Source organism: Callorhinus ursinus, unplaced genomic scaffold (assembly GCF_003265705.2).
Source record: "Callorhinus ursinus isolate GAN/ISIS: 27379988/994484 unplaced genomic scaffold, GSC_fseal_2.0 scaffold7, whole genome shotgun sequence".
Lineage (NCBI taxonomy): Eukaryota > Metazoa > Chordata > Mammalia > Carnivora > Otariidae > Callorhinus > Callorhinus ursinus.
The window spans coordinates 47,301,653-47,319,486 of record NW_027397069.1 but is presented as its reverse complement, the minus strand read 5'-3'; the positions used below and the strand labels follow the sequence as shown (position 1 = coordinate 47,319,486).

The 17,834-nt window shown below is 38.7% G+C and overlaps 1 protein-coding gene and 1 pseudogene across 7 annotated transcripts in view; one reads left to right on the top strand and one right to left on the bottom strand.

The window, feature by feature from the left end:
- MTRF1 (mitochondrial translation release factor 1) overlaps positions 1-17,834 on the top strand; it is a 68,249-nt gene that overhangs the window by 34,288 nt on the left and 16,127 nt on the right. For all 7 annotated transcript variants that reach the window (XM_073894485.1, XM_073894484.1, XM_073894486.1 and 4 more), the window contains 2 exons: positions 5,098-5,270; positions 11,581-11,698. In XM_073894485.1, the coding sequence (XP_073750586.1) occupies positions 5,098-5,270; positions 11,581-11,698 (291 nt within the window). The remainder of the gene's footprint in view (positions 1-5,097; positions 5,271-11,580; positions 11,699-17,834) is intronic.
- LOC112826631 (U6 snRNA-associated Sm-like protein LSm3 pseudogene) lies at positions 5,729-6,045 on the bottom strand (annotated as a pseudogene).

Below are 17,834 nucleotides of genomic sequence, written 5' to 3'. Positions count from 1 at the left end.
TATACTGTTAACCTTTCTCCCAGCTTCCTCCGAGAAGGGATCTGTGGCTTTTTCCCAGGGTAACTGTACCTTGGAGAAATGGAAATAACCAGACTTTGCAGGGACAGCTGGACGCTGGCTCTGAACTGATACTAATTCCAGGAGATCCAGAACATCTCTGTGGCCATCCGTTGGAGAAGGGGCTTGTGGAGGTCAGGTAATGAATAGAGTTTTAGCTCAGGTCCCACTCACAGTGGGCCCAGCGGGCTCTCAAACCCATCCTGTGGTGTTTTCCCCAGTTCTGGGTACATAATTGGAACAGATACAATCAGCAGCGGGCAGAGTCCCCATGTTCTTCTCTGACCTGTGGAGTGATGACTATTATGGTGGGAAAGGCCAAATAGAAGCCACTAGAACTGCCTCTACCCAGGAAAATAGAAACCAAAAGCAATACTGCCTTCCTGGAGAGATTGCAGAGATAAATGCCACCATCGAGGACTTGAAAGATGCGAAGTTAGTGATTCCTACCACATCCCCATTCAACTGGTACAGCTGCTGTACCGGATGTGGTTTCATTGCTTGAGCAATTCACACCCCCTGGCACCTGGTATGCAGCTGTTGATCTGACAAATGTTTTTTTCTCCATACCTGTCAGTGAGGACCACCAAAGGCAGTTTTCTTTCAGCTGGCAAGGCCAGCAGTGCACCTCACTGTCCTCTACTTCAGAGGTCTATCAGCTCTCCTGCCGTACGTTGTAATTTAATTTACAGGGATCTTGATCGTCATCCTCTTCTACCTGATATCAAACTGGTCCAGGAGAGCCAATGATATAGTTCCAGTTACTACTGATACTTACTGATGGTGAATGTCAACACTGCTAAATACGAGTGTTTATCTCAGTTATTCCTCACAGCAACCCCTGGAGGAATGGAGGTTGAATTCAGGGCTATGTCGTGTGCTTACACATGCCTTGAAGCACTACTCACATGATCTGCAGTATGAATGGCTTCTCATTCAGATGTGCAGTGCTGTAGCCCTAGTTATGATTACCATTTACAGAAAAGGAAACCAAGGCATGAACAAATGAAGTAACTTGCCTGTGGATACACAGCTAGGAAGAAGAGCTTAAATTTGAACCCAGGCAGCCTAAGATTGGCTCTAGTAATCTCTACAGTAAAGCTGCAGCCTTCTCCTTTCAGGTCATATAAATTCAAATATGTGTCCTCCACAGGAAGTAGGTGAAGGGTGTGAGGGGAATCATTTTAAAAAGTACAGAATGATTGAGAGATGGAAAATTTTAATTGTTGTTGGCCTCACTCTGTCTCAGTTTCTGGGTATTTTTCAGAATTGACCCATCTTACTATACTGAGTATGAATGATAAACAATTACATTTTTCATGTCATCTGACCCTAAATGCTTGTCAGCTTCTTTATCTGGTATTCAAGGAGATAAACAGGGGCGCCTGGGTGGCTCAGTTGGTTGGGCAACTGCCTTCAGCTCAGGTCATGATCCTGGAGTCCCGGGGATCGAGTCCTGCATCAGGCTCCCTGCTCGGTGGGGAGTCTGCTTCTCCCTCTGACCCTCCCCCCTCTCATGCTCTCTCTCTATCTCATTCTGTCTCTCAAATAAATAAAATCTTTAAAAAAAAAAAAAAAGAAGAAGATGATTAAACTAATCTCTTCCACCACTGGAGGAAGACCAGCTGTGTTGGACTTATTTTTTTTTAAAGATTTTATTTATTTGACAGAGAAAGAGAGAGCACAAGCAGGGGGAGCAGCAGAGAGAGAGGAAGAAGCAGGCTCCCCACTGAGCAGGGAGCCCAACGTGGGGCTCAATCCCAGTACCCTGGGATCATGACCTGAGCCGAAGGCAGACACAACTGACTGAGCCAGCCAGGCGTCCCTGGGTTGGACTTTTTAAGAGACAGTAGGTCAATCTCTGATAAGGTACTTTCCTAAGGCATTTTCTAGGGTAATTTAAAACTATGCCCAATTTTTATCCACCATGCTGACTTTATTTTTTTTTCCTCAAAGATTGATTTATTCAAGAAAGGGAGAGAAAGCAAGTATGTGTGAGTGGGAGGAGGGGCAGAGGAGAGGGAGAGAAGCAGACTCCCCGCTGAACTCAGGGCCCGACGCAGAGCTCGATCTCATGACCTATGAGATCACGACCTGAGTTGAAACCAAGAGTCAGACACTGCACCGACTGAGCCCGCAGGGCCGCACCATGCTGACTTTAGAAACCAAGTGGATTAGCCCTGACATCACAGCACTGAGTCTTCATTAGAAGCACATTAGGAACATGGCAGCGGTAGTAGCAGCATAGTTAAGGAAAGGAAATCTGAGTTAAGGGTTTTATAAGCAACAAAACTGACTTACGAGTATAAGGGTACAAACTTACCAATATGCAAGAATTCAGGACACACTTTTCCCGTGGTCCCTTTCTGAGAAATCTACTAGAAAACAGGATGTTAGACAGCTAAAACATGAAGCATTGACATAAGGAGTAGGGGAGAGCATGAAATATGTGGCTACCTGTAGAACAAGGTAGTAAGAGGGAAGAATACAGTATGTAACAACTATAAGCTCGGCAGTATAGAGTACAGCCATTTGAAAAACGGGGGAAGAACAGGAAAAGCGTATGCAAAAAAGTTTTAAAGTTTTTAGTGATCATGTTGTGGCAGAACTCGTATTGTTATTCGGAGACTTTTGTATGTGTACTAGGGAGTAAAGTAGATAAGTAGTTATGAGATATTCTAATTGTAGTATCTTTCCTGTCGCTGAGAACCAAGATTCTTGGTATAGAAGACAAGAGTGATAGAGAACAAGCCGTCATCTTAATTTATTTATTTATTTATTTATTTTTAAAAGATTTTATTTATTTAATTGACAGAGAGAGGGGGACAGCATGAGGGGAAACACAAGCAGGGGGAGTGGGAGAGGGAGAAGCAGACTTCCCGCTGAGCAGGGAGCCTGATGCGGGGCTCGATCCCAGGACCGGGGATCATGACCTGAGCCGAAGGCAGACGCTTAACCAACTGAGCCACCCAGGCGCCCCATCATCTTGAATTTATACTGGAAGTATCAATTGTCAAGGACTGCAAATGGTCTGAGATTTTACCCTGCCTACAAGCTAACAAGTTAGCGTGCCACAGTTTCATGCGTCAGAGATGGAGAACAGTTTATTCCTCATAGAAACAGTAACCAGAATATCAACATTTTTGTGCTGGGTCCATGAGCCCTAGGTCCTACAAGGCAACTCAAAGGCCAAATGATATCTGCCTATGCAGTAGGTTTCATTATATGAGAGGAACTCTGAGCTTAGGGATCTTGAATTTTTATTTTTTAAGATTTATTTTAAAGAAAGCACATGAGTAGGGGAGGGGCAAAAAAATTGAACTGTTATTTCTCTCTGAAAGGAACCAAGACTTCTTGGAGAGATCACTGATTTCAGGTCTGGGGCAAGAAAAGTTCAGGATAATCCTGGAATATTTTGTTATACCATCGTAAGAGGCGTGTCAAAAAGAACTCAGAAATTAACTTGAAGAGGCGCCTGCTGGCCAAAGATGGATAAGTTGAGCTTCAATCATAATAATTGCAATTGGTTTAAACATGGGCTAGATGTATTCAAATCCTTGAATTTATAATGATATTTTAAAAATAATTAGTCATCTTCAGATGAATAAATAACCCTAATTCATTATATTGTAAAATGCATATATTGGTAAAACAGGTAAAGGAACAGAATCAAACATTTATTCTGCCTTTCCTGTGTAACTCTAGCACAGGGTAATCAACTAGTAGACAAGGGGAAATGTCTCTTTATAAATGTATTTTAGCTAATAATACGTGACAAAGAAATTACAGAATTAGACTATTACTGTTTTATAACCCATGATACATTAAACATCAAAGACTGCCAAGACCATAAAAGGAAAGAAAACAGTCATTATGTGCCTCCTGTAGTCTTGCCAAGGAGCTCAAGCTGGTGTCTGATCTGGTCTCTGGATCCATCTGCCAAATCGTAGCTGGTACAGAGGGCAGAAGAACAGGTTCAATTAATTGCACCAAGAGTATGCAGTCAGCAAATTCATACTGTGGGAAATTTTACAGGTCAACAACCAGGTTCCTCAAGAGATAATTTGTAGGCAACAAAAGAAATGGGTGATGAACGTATAGATTAAGAGATTTAAAAGACATCAGACTTTAGGGGGCACCGGGCTGACTCATTTGGAAGCTCATGTGACTCTTGATATTGGGGTCATGAGTTTGAGCCCCACACTGGATGTAGATATTACTTAAAATAAATAAGTAAATAAACTTAAAAAAAGAGGGCATCAAACTTTTTTAAATGGACAAGACTAAACTGTAGCACATTTAGGGAATAAAATTATAACAAAGAAATAAAAGCATAGTTAACTTGTTTGAAAGGGAGAGGATTGTAACCTGGAAGGGGCATATGGGAGAGCTTTTGGGTGACTGGCAAAGTTCTTTTTCTTGATTTTGTGGTCATTAAACCATTTGATTCATGTGGGGTTTTTTTATGTCTGTATGTTATTTTATAATAAAACATTTTTAAAAAAATATGTCCAATAAGAAGAGACTAGTCTAGGCATTAAGATTTTTGGGGGCTTATCTTCACACTCCACAGATAAGCAAGAGCTAAATTTCAATAGATTCTTGAAAACTTGGGAGGACTTACAGAGTTATCCATCATTATTAAATTGTTACATTATTGAGCATTCTTTTATATAGGCACCATATTAGCCTAAGATTACAGAGGACAATTCAATGCAGAAACTGTCCCAGTATTTTTCTTCTAGTAGTTTTTTTATAAAAAAAAAAAAATTGTTTACAGAAAATTTAGGAACAAAAAAAGTATACAAAATAAAACAAAAAATACACTGTTATTCTCTTCCCCAGAGATAAGCATAAATAATATTTTGGTATATTTCCTTTTACATATGAATACATTGACATTGGGAAAATACAGTTTTGTACCTACTTTATGTTCTCATCTTTGGCTCTATATTGCATTCAGGCCTGAGATTAAAGGTATTTAAAATCCAGATCCCTTTCAAATTAATTCATTAACATTTTAGGATTTTATCTTCCTAGGTGGGCTGCATCATGCAGCTGCCCGAATTTCTGGTGACAGTGTCTATAAGCATCTGAAATATGAAGGTGGGATTCACCGAGTTCAGCGAATCCCTGAGGTGGGCCTGTCGTCAAGGATGCAGCGCATTCACACAGGAACCATGTCCGTTATTGTCCTCCCTCAACCAGATGAGGTAACCTCACCCAGAGGCATTGAAAACTTACTCTGACTTAATGGAGGTTGTGCTGAGAAAGCTTAGCTTCTAGCAAACTGATTTTCGGGGTTCCCCATTGAACTTTGCAGTCTCTACTAGGAAATTCTTTTTTTTTTTTTTTTTTTTTCAAAAAAGGAAACATCAAATTTAATTTAAAGGAAAAAAATCAGAAATTGAGAAAACAACAGAACAAATCAATTCCTGAAAAAAAGAGTTCGCATCTTGGCGATCACATTTATTGAAAGGGTTGGAAAAAAATTAAAATGCCCTTTAGCTTAAGAATTTTTGAGTTATCTGCAAATCAACTCATTTCATGAGTGGAAGAATCCTTGGTTGTTTCTTAATACCAAAATTTATGCAGGTTTCTCTTTTGTGAACGTCTTCTACATTTAAAGAGGCAATCATACAAAACCTCCTATATTCCATACATGATAAATTCTTTGTTTCAGCCAACTCTTAATGGAGGGGCAACTAGTACAACACCATCTCCCCGGACAAAAAGCATTGGAATATTCCGTTTTGTTGATTTATATATCTCTTCGTATGTTTCCTCATCAATTTCTATAGTAGTCACAGTTTCTTCCACATCTCCCAATATCATATTTCAGTGCTGATCATAAGCATGTAATCTGCCTCGAAGCTCTCTGTCATTTCTCATTTTCACATAAATTCGCTCATCCAGGCTGAGCCTGATGAGATCCAGGGGCTCTTCTACAGTGTTGGTAGTTTGTTCCTGGTCCACGTTGTCCGCCATATTTCACACCCTGCACCCTTGCCCCTCTACTAAGAAATTCTTAACTCTTCTGCAGGTAAAGTTGCCCTTCTTATGCCTGACCAAGATATTTTGTTTTGTTTGTTTAAATAGAAATCTATTCTCTTTATAAAATAGAATTCACAAAGCTTTGGGGCGCCTGGGTGGCTCAGATGGTTAAGCGTCTGCCTTCGGCTCAGGTCATGATCCCAGGGTCCTGGGATTGAGTTCTGCATCGGGCTCCCTGCTCCTTGGGAGTCTGCTTCTCCCTCTGTTTCTCTCTCTCTCCCTCTCTCTCCCTCTCTCATGAATAAATAAATAAAATCTTAAAAAAAAAAAAAGAATTCACAAAGCTTTTAAAATGATCTTGCTTAAGTTTTATCTTAAGAAAAATATGATTTCCACAGATAATATGTTGAGGTCAGTGATAGAATATCTGTATGGGGTCTGTATCTTATTGAATACAGCCATATTGCCTATATTTTTTTTCTTAACTTTTTAAAATTTTATTTTAAACATACAGAAAATAGAATGCCACACTAAAAACTTACATAACCTTCACCTGGAGTCAACACCTGTTTACATTTTGCCACATTTGCTGGATTCCTATATGTGTGTGTGTATATATACATTTGTTTAAATAACTAAAGACTATAGCAGACACTGTGAGACTTTATCCCTCAAATCTTCAACTTCACATCTCCTAAGAATAGGACATTCTTCTACCTAAACAATACCATTATCTGTCCATTGACTGATGAACAGGTAAAGAAGTCGTGGTGTATATACACAATGGAATATTACTCAGCCATCAAAAAGAATGAAATCTTGCCATTTGCAACGACGTAGATGGAGCTAGAGAGTATTATGCTAAGTGAAAGAAGTCAGTCAGAGAAAGACAAATACCATATGACTTCATTCATATGTAGAGTTTAAGAAACAACACATGAACATAGCGAGAAAGAGAGAAAGAGGCAAACCATAAAAGAGACTATTAACTACAGAGAACAAACTGAGGGTTGCTGGAGAGGAGGTAGATGGGGAGTGGGCTAAGTGGGTGATGAGCATTAAGGAGGGCACTTGTATGATGAGCAGTGGGTGTTGTATGTGATGAGTCACAAAATTCTACTGAAACTAATACTACCCTATATCTTAACTGGAACTTAAATAAAAACTTAAAAAAATAAATAAGTAAAATGGGTATAATACCTCCAACGCCATAATTTTTCTTTTTTTTTTTTTTAGGGGGTGGGTAAGAGCAGAGGGAGAGGGAGAGAGAGAGAGAATCTTAAGCAGACTCTATGCCCAGTGCAGAACCCAGTGCGAGGCTTGATCTCACAATGCTGAGATCATGACCTGAGCTGAAATCAAGAGTTGGACACTTAACCAACTGAGCCACCCAAGTGCCCCAACCCCATAATTTTTCTATAGGATTTAAGTGAGACACTAAGGGTTATGTGCTTATCCCCAGGAACCAATAGGTTGGAGACCTTTGTTATAATATCAATAATAAGATTGAAAAATTATTTGGAAAAAAACAACCATTATCTGTGAAAATCAACCATAAGTCTGTAATATTGTTGTCTAGGAAAAACTCCTGTGCTTCTGTCTACTCAAAGAATACTTCTCCACTCTAAATGTATCAAGTTTTTTTCTCTCACCAAGCAATTTCTTCAGTTCTGTGTGGACACCAAGTAGGTGTCCTACAATTCAACTCAATTCTGACACCATCTACTGGGGAATAGCATCAGACCCCACAGGCTAAGAGCTCAGCCTTACAAGACTTCCTCCCCTCCCACCCTCAGAGCCAGTCACAAGTCCAGGTTCTCACCTGTGTTTCCGACCAAGTGGCTATGAATTGAGAGGTTTCCACAACCCCCTCCTTGGGATCAATAATTTACTAAAGCCGGATTATAGAACTCAGACTGCCCCCTGAGCAAGGAGCCTGATGCAGGGCTCGCTCCCATGACCCTGAGATCATGACCTGAGCCAAAATCAGGAGTTGGATCCTCAACCGGCAGAGCCACCCAGGTGCCCCCAACCTTTTTTTTAAAAATGACAATTATTTGAAGAGTCTGGAGCCTTTGTCTTTTAAGGTGATCCCACATTCTGGATTCATTTGTTTCCTCCTGGTACTCTTTAACTTGTTCCTTTATTGCATTCAGGTCACACATTTTGAGCAAGAATACTTTATAGGTGTAGTCATATTCAAGTTGCATCTTATCAGAAGGCACATAATATCAGATTTAGTGAAGATTAGTTTAAACATGGTGACCAAAAAACTATCTCCATTGTAAAAGTATATTTTTGTCTTTGTAGTTACTGTGTAATGTCTAGGGTATATATAGCCTGTTTCCACATACAACCTGTTTCCATGATCTAAACATCCATTAGTGATCTTTTTTTGCCTGAATCAGTTATTTCGTTGGGGGTGGAAGGTGGTGATTTTGTAATTCTGTCATTTCTTCTCTGTTTATTAACTGGCATTCTTTTCTGTCAAGAACTTTCCTCCCTACTACCTTCTCTCCTCCTTCCTTCTTGCTTGCTTTCTCTTTTATTTTACCTCATCATAAACTCAATATTGTTCCATCTGTTGACCTCATTATAGACTTACACATTTGTTTTTTAAATTCTGTGAGTTAGAATCACTACTGTTTTTGATGTTCAACCTTGTCCCTGATTTGGCCAGTTGTAGCCTTTTGAGGGCAATCCCTTTTGCAATGACCCCATCAATTTTTGAGCACATCCTTGCTTTCTGGTATAATTAGATATCCTAAGCCCACCTTCTGCTTTTCTGCCTCAGACTTGGAGTCAGATCTCATTTCTTTTGGTGAGAAATGTACCCAGAAATCAAGATCTAGGTCCTACGTGTGCTCATTATTACTAAAGTGTGCTTATATTTAGATTCTTCGGTGGACAGAGCTAGGAGATACATATCATTTTAAATCACGGGTTCAAATTATTATTACCAACTCAAATTTAACATTACAGGGAGTTTTTCCCCCCTCACCATCTTGCATTTTGTATTTATATCTCTTTCCACTTAGAGTAAAAATTTTATTTCTTAATCACATTAATATATTTACTTTTTCCCTTATTATATAGCATATATAAAAACTGTTTTAAAATTACTTAGTAAAAAAATAATAAAATTACTTCGTAAACTACTGAGTAATGTTTAAGATTGATTTCTGTCCTTAGAATATAGTCCACCAAGAAAGCACAGTCAGAACACGAAGGTCAAAGACCATCTGAAACAGTGTTTTTCTATGTGATTATGATATTATGGTAAATATTTTGATTCATAGGTTTCTTTTCCTATTGAATATTAGGATTTGAATTTTCCTTCCTCTTTTATCTAATGTCGTTTCTGGTGTATGGAAGCATTTATGTCATTTAGAGATCAAAGCTGTTGAGTTGTCTCGCTTCCCTCCTTGTTCCTTCCACTGTTCTCACCCATCCCCTTAGTCTCTTCATGCTCTTGAACATTAAGCCCGTGTGGTCAAGTTTGATTTTCACAAAAGAGCAAAGTCTTATTATTCTCTTAATTGACATTTAAAATTCTTTGTATATAATAATCACTGTTTCTTTGTTGAGAATTTCCCAACAGTCATTAGATAGTTTCTATAACATTTGGGAGAATATGACATAATGTACACGTATTTGCTATATAACTTTAATATACTGTAAAATGGGAAATTTCTCCTGATCTCTTTAGTGTCTATAGAAATTTTAAGGTAGCCGACACTAGCATATTTTAACAAAAACTGCACAATCTTTTTCTTCACAGTATAGTGCTCATTTTAGAGGAAACAAAAGAATAACCACGTTGTATATTGGATTCTAAAGCTGACACTGTTATTACTGTACTTTACAAAGAGAAGAGTCACACTTGCTATCTGTCATTCATAGGAATGAATGATAAATGTGAAATAATCTGTTAGTTCTCCCCTGAAAAACAGTGTATTTTGTAACTGTGTGTGTGTGTGTAACAAATTACCATAAACATAGGGGCTTAAAACAGTAAAAATTTATTGTCTCACAGTTCTAGAGGCCAGGAGTCCAAACTCAAGGTATCGCCAGGGCTGGGCTCCCTCAAAGCTTCTGGAGGGGAATGCTCCCTTGACTCTCCCAGTTTCTGGTGTCTCCAGGTGTCCGTTGGCTTGAAGCTGTATTACTCTGAATGCACATTTTCATCTCCTCTTATCTCTCCTCTGGCTGTCTAAGGACACTTCTCATTGGATTTAGGGCCTATGTGAATAATCCAGGATGATCTCATCTGAACTCAATTACAGCTGTAACAACTCTTTTTCCAAATAATGTTCTAGTGGTTAGAACGTGAACGTATCTTTTTGGATGCCTCCATTCAGTCCACTAATTAGTGTGCATGCACACACAGTCGGTTCTCATTGTTCACAGTGGTTATGTTCTGTAAAGACTCAGCGAACACTGATTTAGCAAATACTGAACTATCATTTCCCCTAGGGGAAATATGTGTGTGTGTACACACTCACGTATACATGTGTTTATATACCTATATATATTTCTGTATCTATGTATCTCAGGTAGATTATAATCTTAAAAGTGACCTATCCAAATAAATAAATAAAATTTAAAAACCGAAAAACGTAACCCATCCTAGTTACTTAGAATAGATTCTCTTTTCTTTATTTTACAAAGAGAAAATGAGGTTCGTAAGTGTTTAGGTGACTTACCTGAGGCCACTTCACTATCAGATGCCAGAATTGGGGTTCACACCCAATCCAGCTGACCCAAGAGCCAGAGCTTCTTGTACTATACTGCTGTGCCCCCTCTTGTCTTCATTCTCTGGTCAGACTGAAAAAAGAAAGCAAACTGTCACCTTTTGGATGTCAGCTGGGAATGTGCACCTTGGATTTTTTGCTGCCCTGCACCTGTTCACTAGTGATTGTGAAAATGCCGCAATAATTGATTTTGGGGAACAAATAAAGTAGGTGAATTTGCAAATACAGAATCGGGGAATAATGTATACATTATACACACACACACACACACACACACATACACACATTCATATATATAAAGAGAGAGTATATTTTCTATCCTGTGGTTTTGTGGGATGATGGATGATGAAACTTGAAAGATTGCATAACTCAGTGATCTTATAGCATCAAAAAATAGCGTCCATTGGAATAGGGAGTTTACGGTTCTTTCATTGGTAGAAGCTATTGGTTAGTCTAATGGCTATGACTTTGAACAAAACAGCACAGTTTATTTGAAAAATCTTGAAATAAATATAGTATTGAAGTATTTGTTGGGACGCCTGGGTGGCTCAGTCGGTTAAGCGTCTGCCTTCGGCTCAGGTCATGATCCCAGGGTCCTGGGATCGCATCCCACATTGCTCCCTGCTCAGTGGGGAGCCTGCTTCTCCCTCTGCCTGCCACTCCCCCTGCTTGTGCTCTCTCTCGCTCTCTCTCACAAATAAATTTTAAAAATCTTTTTTTAAAAAAAAGTGTTTGTTGAATGTACAATTGACTTCCATTGTCCCTTTTGTTCTAGGTAGATGTGAAGGTGGACCCCAAGGATTTGCGAATAGATACATTTCGAGCCAAAGGAGCAGGAGGGCAGCATGTTAATACAACCGATAGCGCTGTCAGACTTGTCCACATCCCCACAGGTAATCAAGTCTGTTTGCTTTTGTACTTTGGACCTGTTTTTACGTCTTATGAAACTATTCAACATCGAGGGCGCCTGGGTGGCTCAGTTGGTTAAGCGTCTGCCTTCGGCTCAGGTCATGATCCCAGAGTCCTGGGATCGAGCCCCGCATCGGGCTCCCTGCTCAGCGGGAGGCCTGCTTCTCCCTCTCCCACTCCCCCTGCTTGTGTTCCCTCTCTCGCTGTGTCTCTCTCTGTCAAATAAATAAAATCTTAAAAAAAAAAACACTATTCAACATTGAGAAGAAAATAGTTTTATGTTAGTGTCTCGTTTCTTGCACAAACCCTTTAAAAGGTGACACTGGAGTCGTGGGTCTGCGGTCCCCAATGTGTTCATATTCCACTTCTGTTTGGAAAAGGCACCTCTCTTAAAGGATGCAGACACTGAGTGGACCTATTCAGAGAAGCTGCCCAGGTATACTGGACAGCAGTGCAGTGAGCAACCAGAGGTTCCCCAGCCTAAAAACAAACACGAAAACAGTCCTGGAGATGCCCTTGCAATGGAGCTTCTGTCCTCTTACAGACTGACCACTAGATCCACTGTTCCATGTTGCATTAATGCTGTTATTTTGAATATTGGTAATTTTGGTATACTCTGAGGTAGTTTTGCAGCCCTTACTGTGATTTTAAATACTTCTATCATTCTTCAGATTTTATTTATTCTTTTAAATTTTATTTATTTATTTATTTGAGAGAGATAGAGAGAGCAAGAGCAAGGAGGAGAGGCAGAGGGAGAGAAAGAAGCAGACTCCCTGCTGAGCAGGGAGCCCGACATGGGGCTCGATCCCAGGACCCTGGGATCACGACCCAAGCTGAAGGCAGATGCTTAACCGACTGAGCCACCCAGGCGCCCCGATTTTTCAGATTTTAAACTAAATTTTAAGCTTTTAAAATTTTTCCCTTTTAAAATTATTTTTTATGCTATTAAATATTAAATGGTTTTAAAGGCCAGTGGGAAAGTCCTGTAACAAAAACCAGCAACTCCTTGCCCCTCTCTTTCCTCCCTCTCCCTCCTTCCCTGACCCTAAAGCCCTGCTACCCACAGGCAGCCAGTTTAAACTCTTAGCTATTTTTTCTGGTAATTACCTCATATTGGGCAGATCGTGCTCTTCTGATCAATTAGTTATAAGATTACATACATACTGACTTCTTAATGTGGTAGATGAAGATTAGGCTCTCATAATATCCTTTTTCACCAAAAATGAGGTGATAATTTTTGTAACTTACCATAATTTACCTAAGAAATCCACAAATTTTTGGATACTTAGTGTGTTTTACCTAACACACTCTTGTATTGCGGGATACTGTTCTCTGTTATAAACTGTCCAGAATAGTAATAATGAGCTGAAGCTGAATTAAAAACTAAAATGAGAAAAAGTCAGGTAAAAGTGATAAAAATTCTGACAAAAATGAACCCAAATATTTTAAAACATAAACCCTTGTGCAGCCATAAATTACTGACTTTACAAAAAATGACCGATGCTTTTGTTGTCAAGCTTACCTTGTGCCAAATTAGTTTTTAGCCATATAGATCTAGTTCTTTGATTTAAAAGCCTTAGGACTTACCCTCAAACCTTTCCTTAGGCAATGCATTACAAGGCCTACTGACTTTTATGAATCCATGTTATTATGAGCAAGTGATTTCTTGAGTCAACTGTGTACTTTGAGGTTTACCGTGATTTCAGCATCTATTGCAAAGAAAACTCAGCCTTTCTTCTAATCTGTCCATTCCACGACCCTTAGAATGGGAACTGTGTCCCTGCTAGACTTGAAAGTGAGAACTATAGGTCATTCTTCCATTACCCTCTTGCACATGGATTCTGAAGACTCACATTTTTTTCTACCCACTGCTTCTATAGAACTCCATTTTTCAACCATTGGAAGAGTGGTACCACAGGGGTATGGTTAAATGTTTGTTCAGGGAAAAGTTACTTTTTTTTGTAAAATTTATCAAATCAAGATGAAGACATTAATATTTTGTGCTTTAAAGCAAGCTTTTTAGTTTCTTACGAGTTAGTTAAAGTGGGCCTCTGTAATTCTTACACTGTCTTACTTCATCATCATAGACTATGGATAATACCTAATTCTTCCAAATCAGATTTAATTTTTTACTTCATTTTGTACTTTTAAGATTACAGGATTTTTATTAAACCTATGATTAGGTATAATTTATTTCATCTAGTCTAAGAACTCATTAACTGAAAGACACATCACTATTTTGTTACTATGAAGAAATATAAAAAACACTACCAATTAAGCTATCATATGCCAGTGAGGGTAGGATGCCTCTCAAGTTCAGAGATGTTCATTTTTTTAAATGGGCTATTTAGAATAAAATATGTATATTTGTTTTCATTTATAATTGATAATCTTTTAAATAGTAAATGTAGTTATTTAGCAAATATATATTAAATACCCACTTGGTCCAGTTGCTTATCTGGAATTTTGGAATCTCCCATAGAGCATTGAAACAACACTGAGAAAAGTTTGTTTTTTTTTTAAAGCTCTTTTAGAGTTTTTTTAACAACCCTAGCATCTTATTTCAACAGCTCTTCTATTATTCAGATTACTTCCCTCTACCCTAATCCTCTATTCCTAAGGGAATACTTATGATTAAATACTCCTCTATAGAAAGTATATTAAAATATATGATTAAGTGATTCTCTTGGGAATTACTGAGCTGGTAAGTAAGAGTTTTAAGCTAAAAATTCTGACCTGAGCCACTGGATAGGAATAGTGCCAATGTATAAGCCAAGCTTACTGCCAGTCAGCTGAGAAGAGGAATTTGGAGGAAAGCTTATGAATGTCTAGCCATCTTGAAATGAGTATTTTCATATCCTTTTGGATGGTGAAAAGAGAATAGCAGATCCAAGACAGCTCCAGGCAAATGCCTGAAGATGAAAGCAAGTTGGTGCCCCAGCCCACGTGGCTGCAATAAAGCAGTCAAGAATAAATTAATGGGGCGCCTGGGTGGCTCAGCCATTAAGCATCTGCCTTCAGCTCAGGTCATGATCCCGGGGTCCTGGGATCGAGCCCCGCATCTGGCTCCCTGCTCAGTGGGAAGCCTGCTTCTCCCTCTCCCACTCCCCCTGCTTGTGTTCCCTCTCTCGCTGTGTCTCTGTCAAATAAATAAATAAAATCTTTAAAAAAAAAAGAATAAACTAATAGACTGATGAATCACAGATGTGTACTCCTGAAACAAATAATACATTATATATTAATAATTATATAAAAAACTATATAAAACAGCAATAATAATATCTTGGATGGTTAAAATAAAAAGATACCATTAAAACTAAAAAAAAGAATAAACTAATAGAAGTGAAACCTAGGTGTTCCTAACTAAAAGTATTAGGTGTAGACTAGCTTATTTAGACAGGGTGAAAACATAATTTGGAAAGTAGAATTTTGTTTTGGGACAGTAGAATTTTATAGGAATTTTTAAAATCTCCACCAAAATAGTTGCCACTATATCAGTTCAGCTGGCCTAAGCTAATAAGGTTTTTGGGTTTTGTGGTTCAGAAAGAAAAGTACTTTTCACCTGTAATGTACCTGAGAGCAGGATTGGACACAGGACCTTTAGAGTGGTAGCTGCAAAGTTAAGAACAGCACAGCCTGAAGTTTCAAGGGTCCCTATGTCAGGTCTAGATTTGGGCTAGTAACTGGGCTACACAGTGGGCAAAACCCACCCAAATCCAGAAGTTGACTAATGAAAACATGTATGATTAGATGTGGGATTAGCTGAATTTAGAGCCAGGACAACTGAGAAACATTCACTCTAAACTCCTCCTTATAAAGAGTTTAGTTTCTTTTCATTGGTTTCTATACACAACAGCAACATATACAACATCTATATATTGACCCTTGAACAACATGGAAATTAGGGGTGCTGACCCCCCCAACCCCTTACAGTCAAAAATACACATAATAACTTTTGATTACGTCAAAACTTAACTACTAATAGCCTACCGTTGACCAGAAAGAAGCCTTACTAGTATCATAAACAGTGATTAACATAGATTTTGTGCTGTATGTATTATATACTGCATTCTTTTTTTTAAAGATTTTTTAAAAATTTGATTTATTTGTTAGAGAGGCAGGCAGAGGGAGAAGTAGGCTCCCCGCTGAGCAAGGAGCCCAATGCGGGACTCAATCCCAGGACTCTGGCATCATGACCTGAGCCAAAGGCAGATGCTTAACTGACTGAGCCACCCCGGCGTCCCTATATACTACATTCTTATAATAAATTATGCTAGAGAAAAGAAAATGTTATTAAGAAAATCAAAAGGAAGGAGGCACCTGTTATTATCACAATAACTGTACTCTTAATCCCCATCACCTACCTCCCCTCTGGTAACCACCATTTCGTTCTGTATATTTAAGAGTGTTTTTGTTTTGTTTTGTTTTTAAGATTTTATTTATTTATTTGACAGAGAGAGACACAGGGAGAGAGGGAACACAAGCAGGGGGAGTGGGAGAGGGAGAAGCAGGCTTCCCACCGAGCAGGGGTGGGGCTCAATCCCAGGACCCCGGGATCATGACCTGAGCCGAAGGCAGACGCTTAACGACTGAGCCACCCAGGCGACCCAAGAGTCTGTTTTTTCATCTCCATTTTTCTTTGTGTGTTTGTTTTGTTTCTTAAATTCCACATATGAATGAAATCATTGGTATTTGTCTTTCTCTAGCTGACATTTCACTTACCACATATAAGTGGCATACCCTCTACATTCCATGTTTTTGCAAATGGCAAGATTTCATTCTTTTTTTAATTTTTTTATGGCTGTGTAATGTGCCAGTACAGATATATTATATATATAAATATATTTTTTCTTTTTCAAATTTTTATTTAAATTCTAGTTAAGATATAGTGTAATATTGGTTTCAGGAGTACAATTTAGTAATTCATCACTTACATATAACACCCAGTGCTCATCACAAGTGCCCTCCTTAATGCCCATCACACATTTAGCCCATCCCCCACCCACCTCCCCCCATCAACCTTCAGTTTGTTCTCTATCATTAAGAGTCTCTTATGCTTTGCATCCCTCTTTTTTTTTTCCCTTCCCGTATGTTCATCTCTTTTGTTAATTAAATTCAACACAAGAGTGAAATCATCTGGTATTTGTCTTTCTCTGATTGACTTATTTTGCTTAGCATAGTACTCTAGCTCCATCCACGGTGTTGCAAATGGCAAGATTTCATTCTTTTTGATGGCTGCATAATATTCCTGTGTGTGTGTGTGTGTGTGTGTGTGTGTGTGTGTGTGTGTGTGTGTGTGTACACCATATATATATATATATACCACATGTTTTTTATCCATTCATCTGTCGATGGACATCTGAGCTATTTCCATAGTTTGCCTATTGTGGACACTGCTGCTGTAAACATTGGGGTGCATGTACCCCTTTCACTCTGTATTTTTGTATCCTTTGGGTAAATACCTAGTAGTACAATTTCTGGGTCATAGGGTAGTTCTGTTTTTAACTTTTTTGAGGAACTTCCATACTGTTTTCCAGAGTGGCTGCACCAGCTTGCATTCCAACCAACAGTGTCAGAGGGTTTCCCTTTCTCCGCATCCCTGCCAACATTTGTTGTTTCCTCTGTTGTTAATTTTAGCCATTCTCACAGGCGTAAGATGGTATCTAATGGTTTTTATTTGTATTTCCCTGATGGTGAGTGATTTTTAGCATTTTCTCATGTATCTTTTCGCCATTTGGATGTCTTCTTTGGAAAAATATCTATTCATGTCTTCTGCCCATTTCTTAACTGGATTATTTGGTTTTTGGGTGTTGAGTTTGATAAGTTCTTTATAGATTTTGGGTACTAACCTTTTATCAGATAAGTTATTTGCAAATACCCTCTCCCATTCCATAGACTGCCTTTTAGTTCTGTTGACTATTTCTTTGCTGTACAGAAGCTTTTTTATCTTGATGAAGTCCCAATAGTTCATATATGCTTTTGTTTCCCTTGCCTTTGGAGATGTGTCTAGTAAGAAGTTGCTATGGCTGAAGTCAAAGAGGATGCTGCCTGTGTTCTTCTCTAGGATTTTGATGGTTTTCTGTCTCACATTTAGGTCTTTCATCCATTTTGAGTTTATTT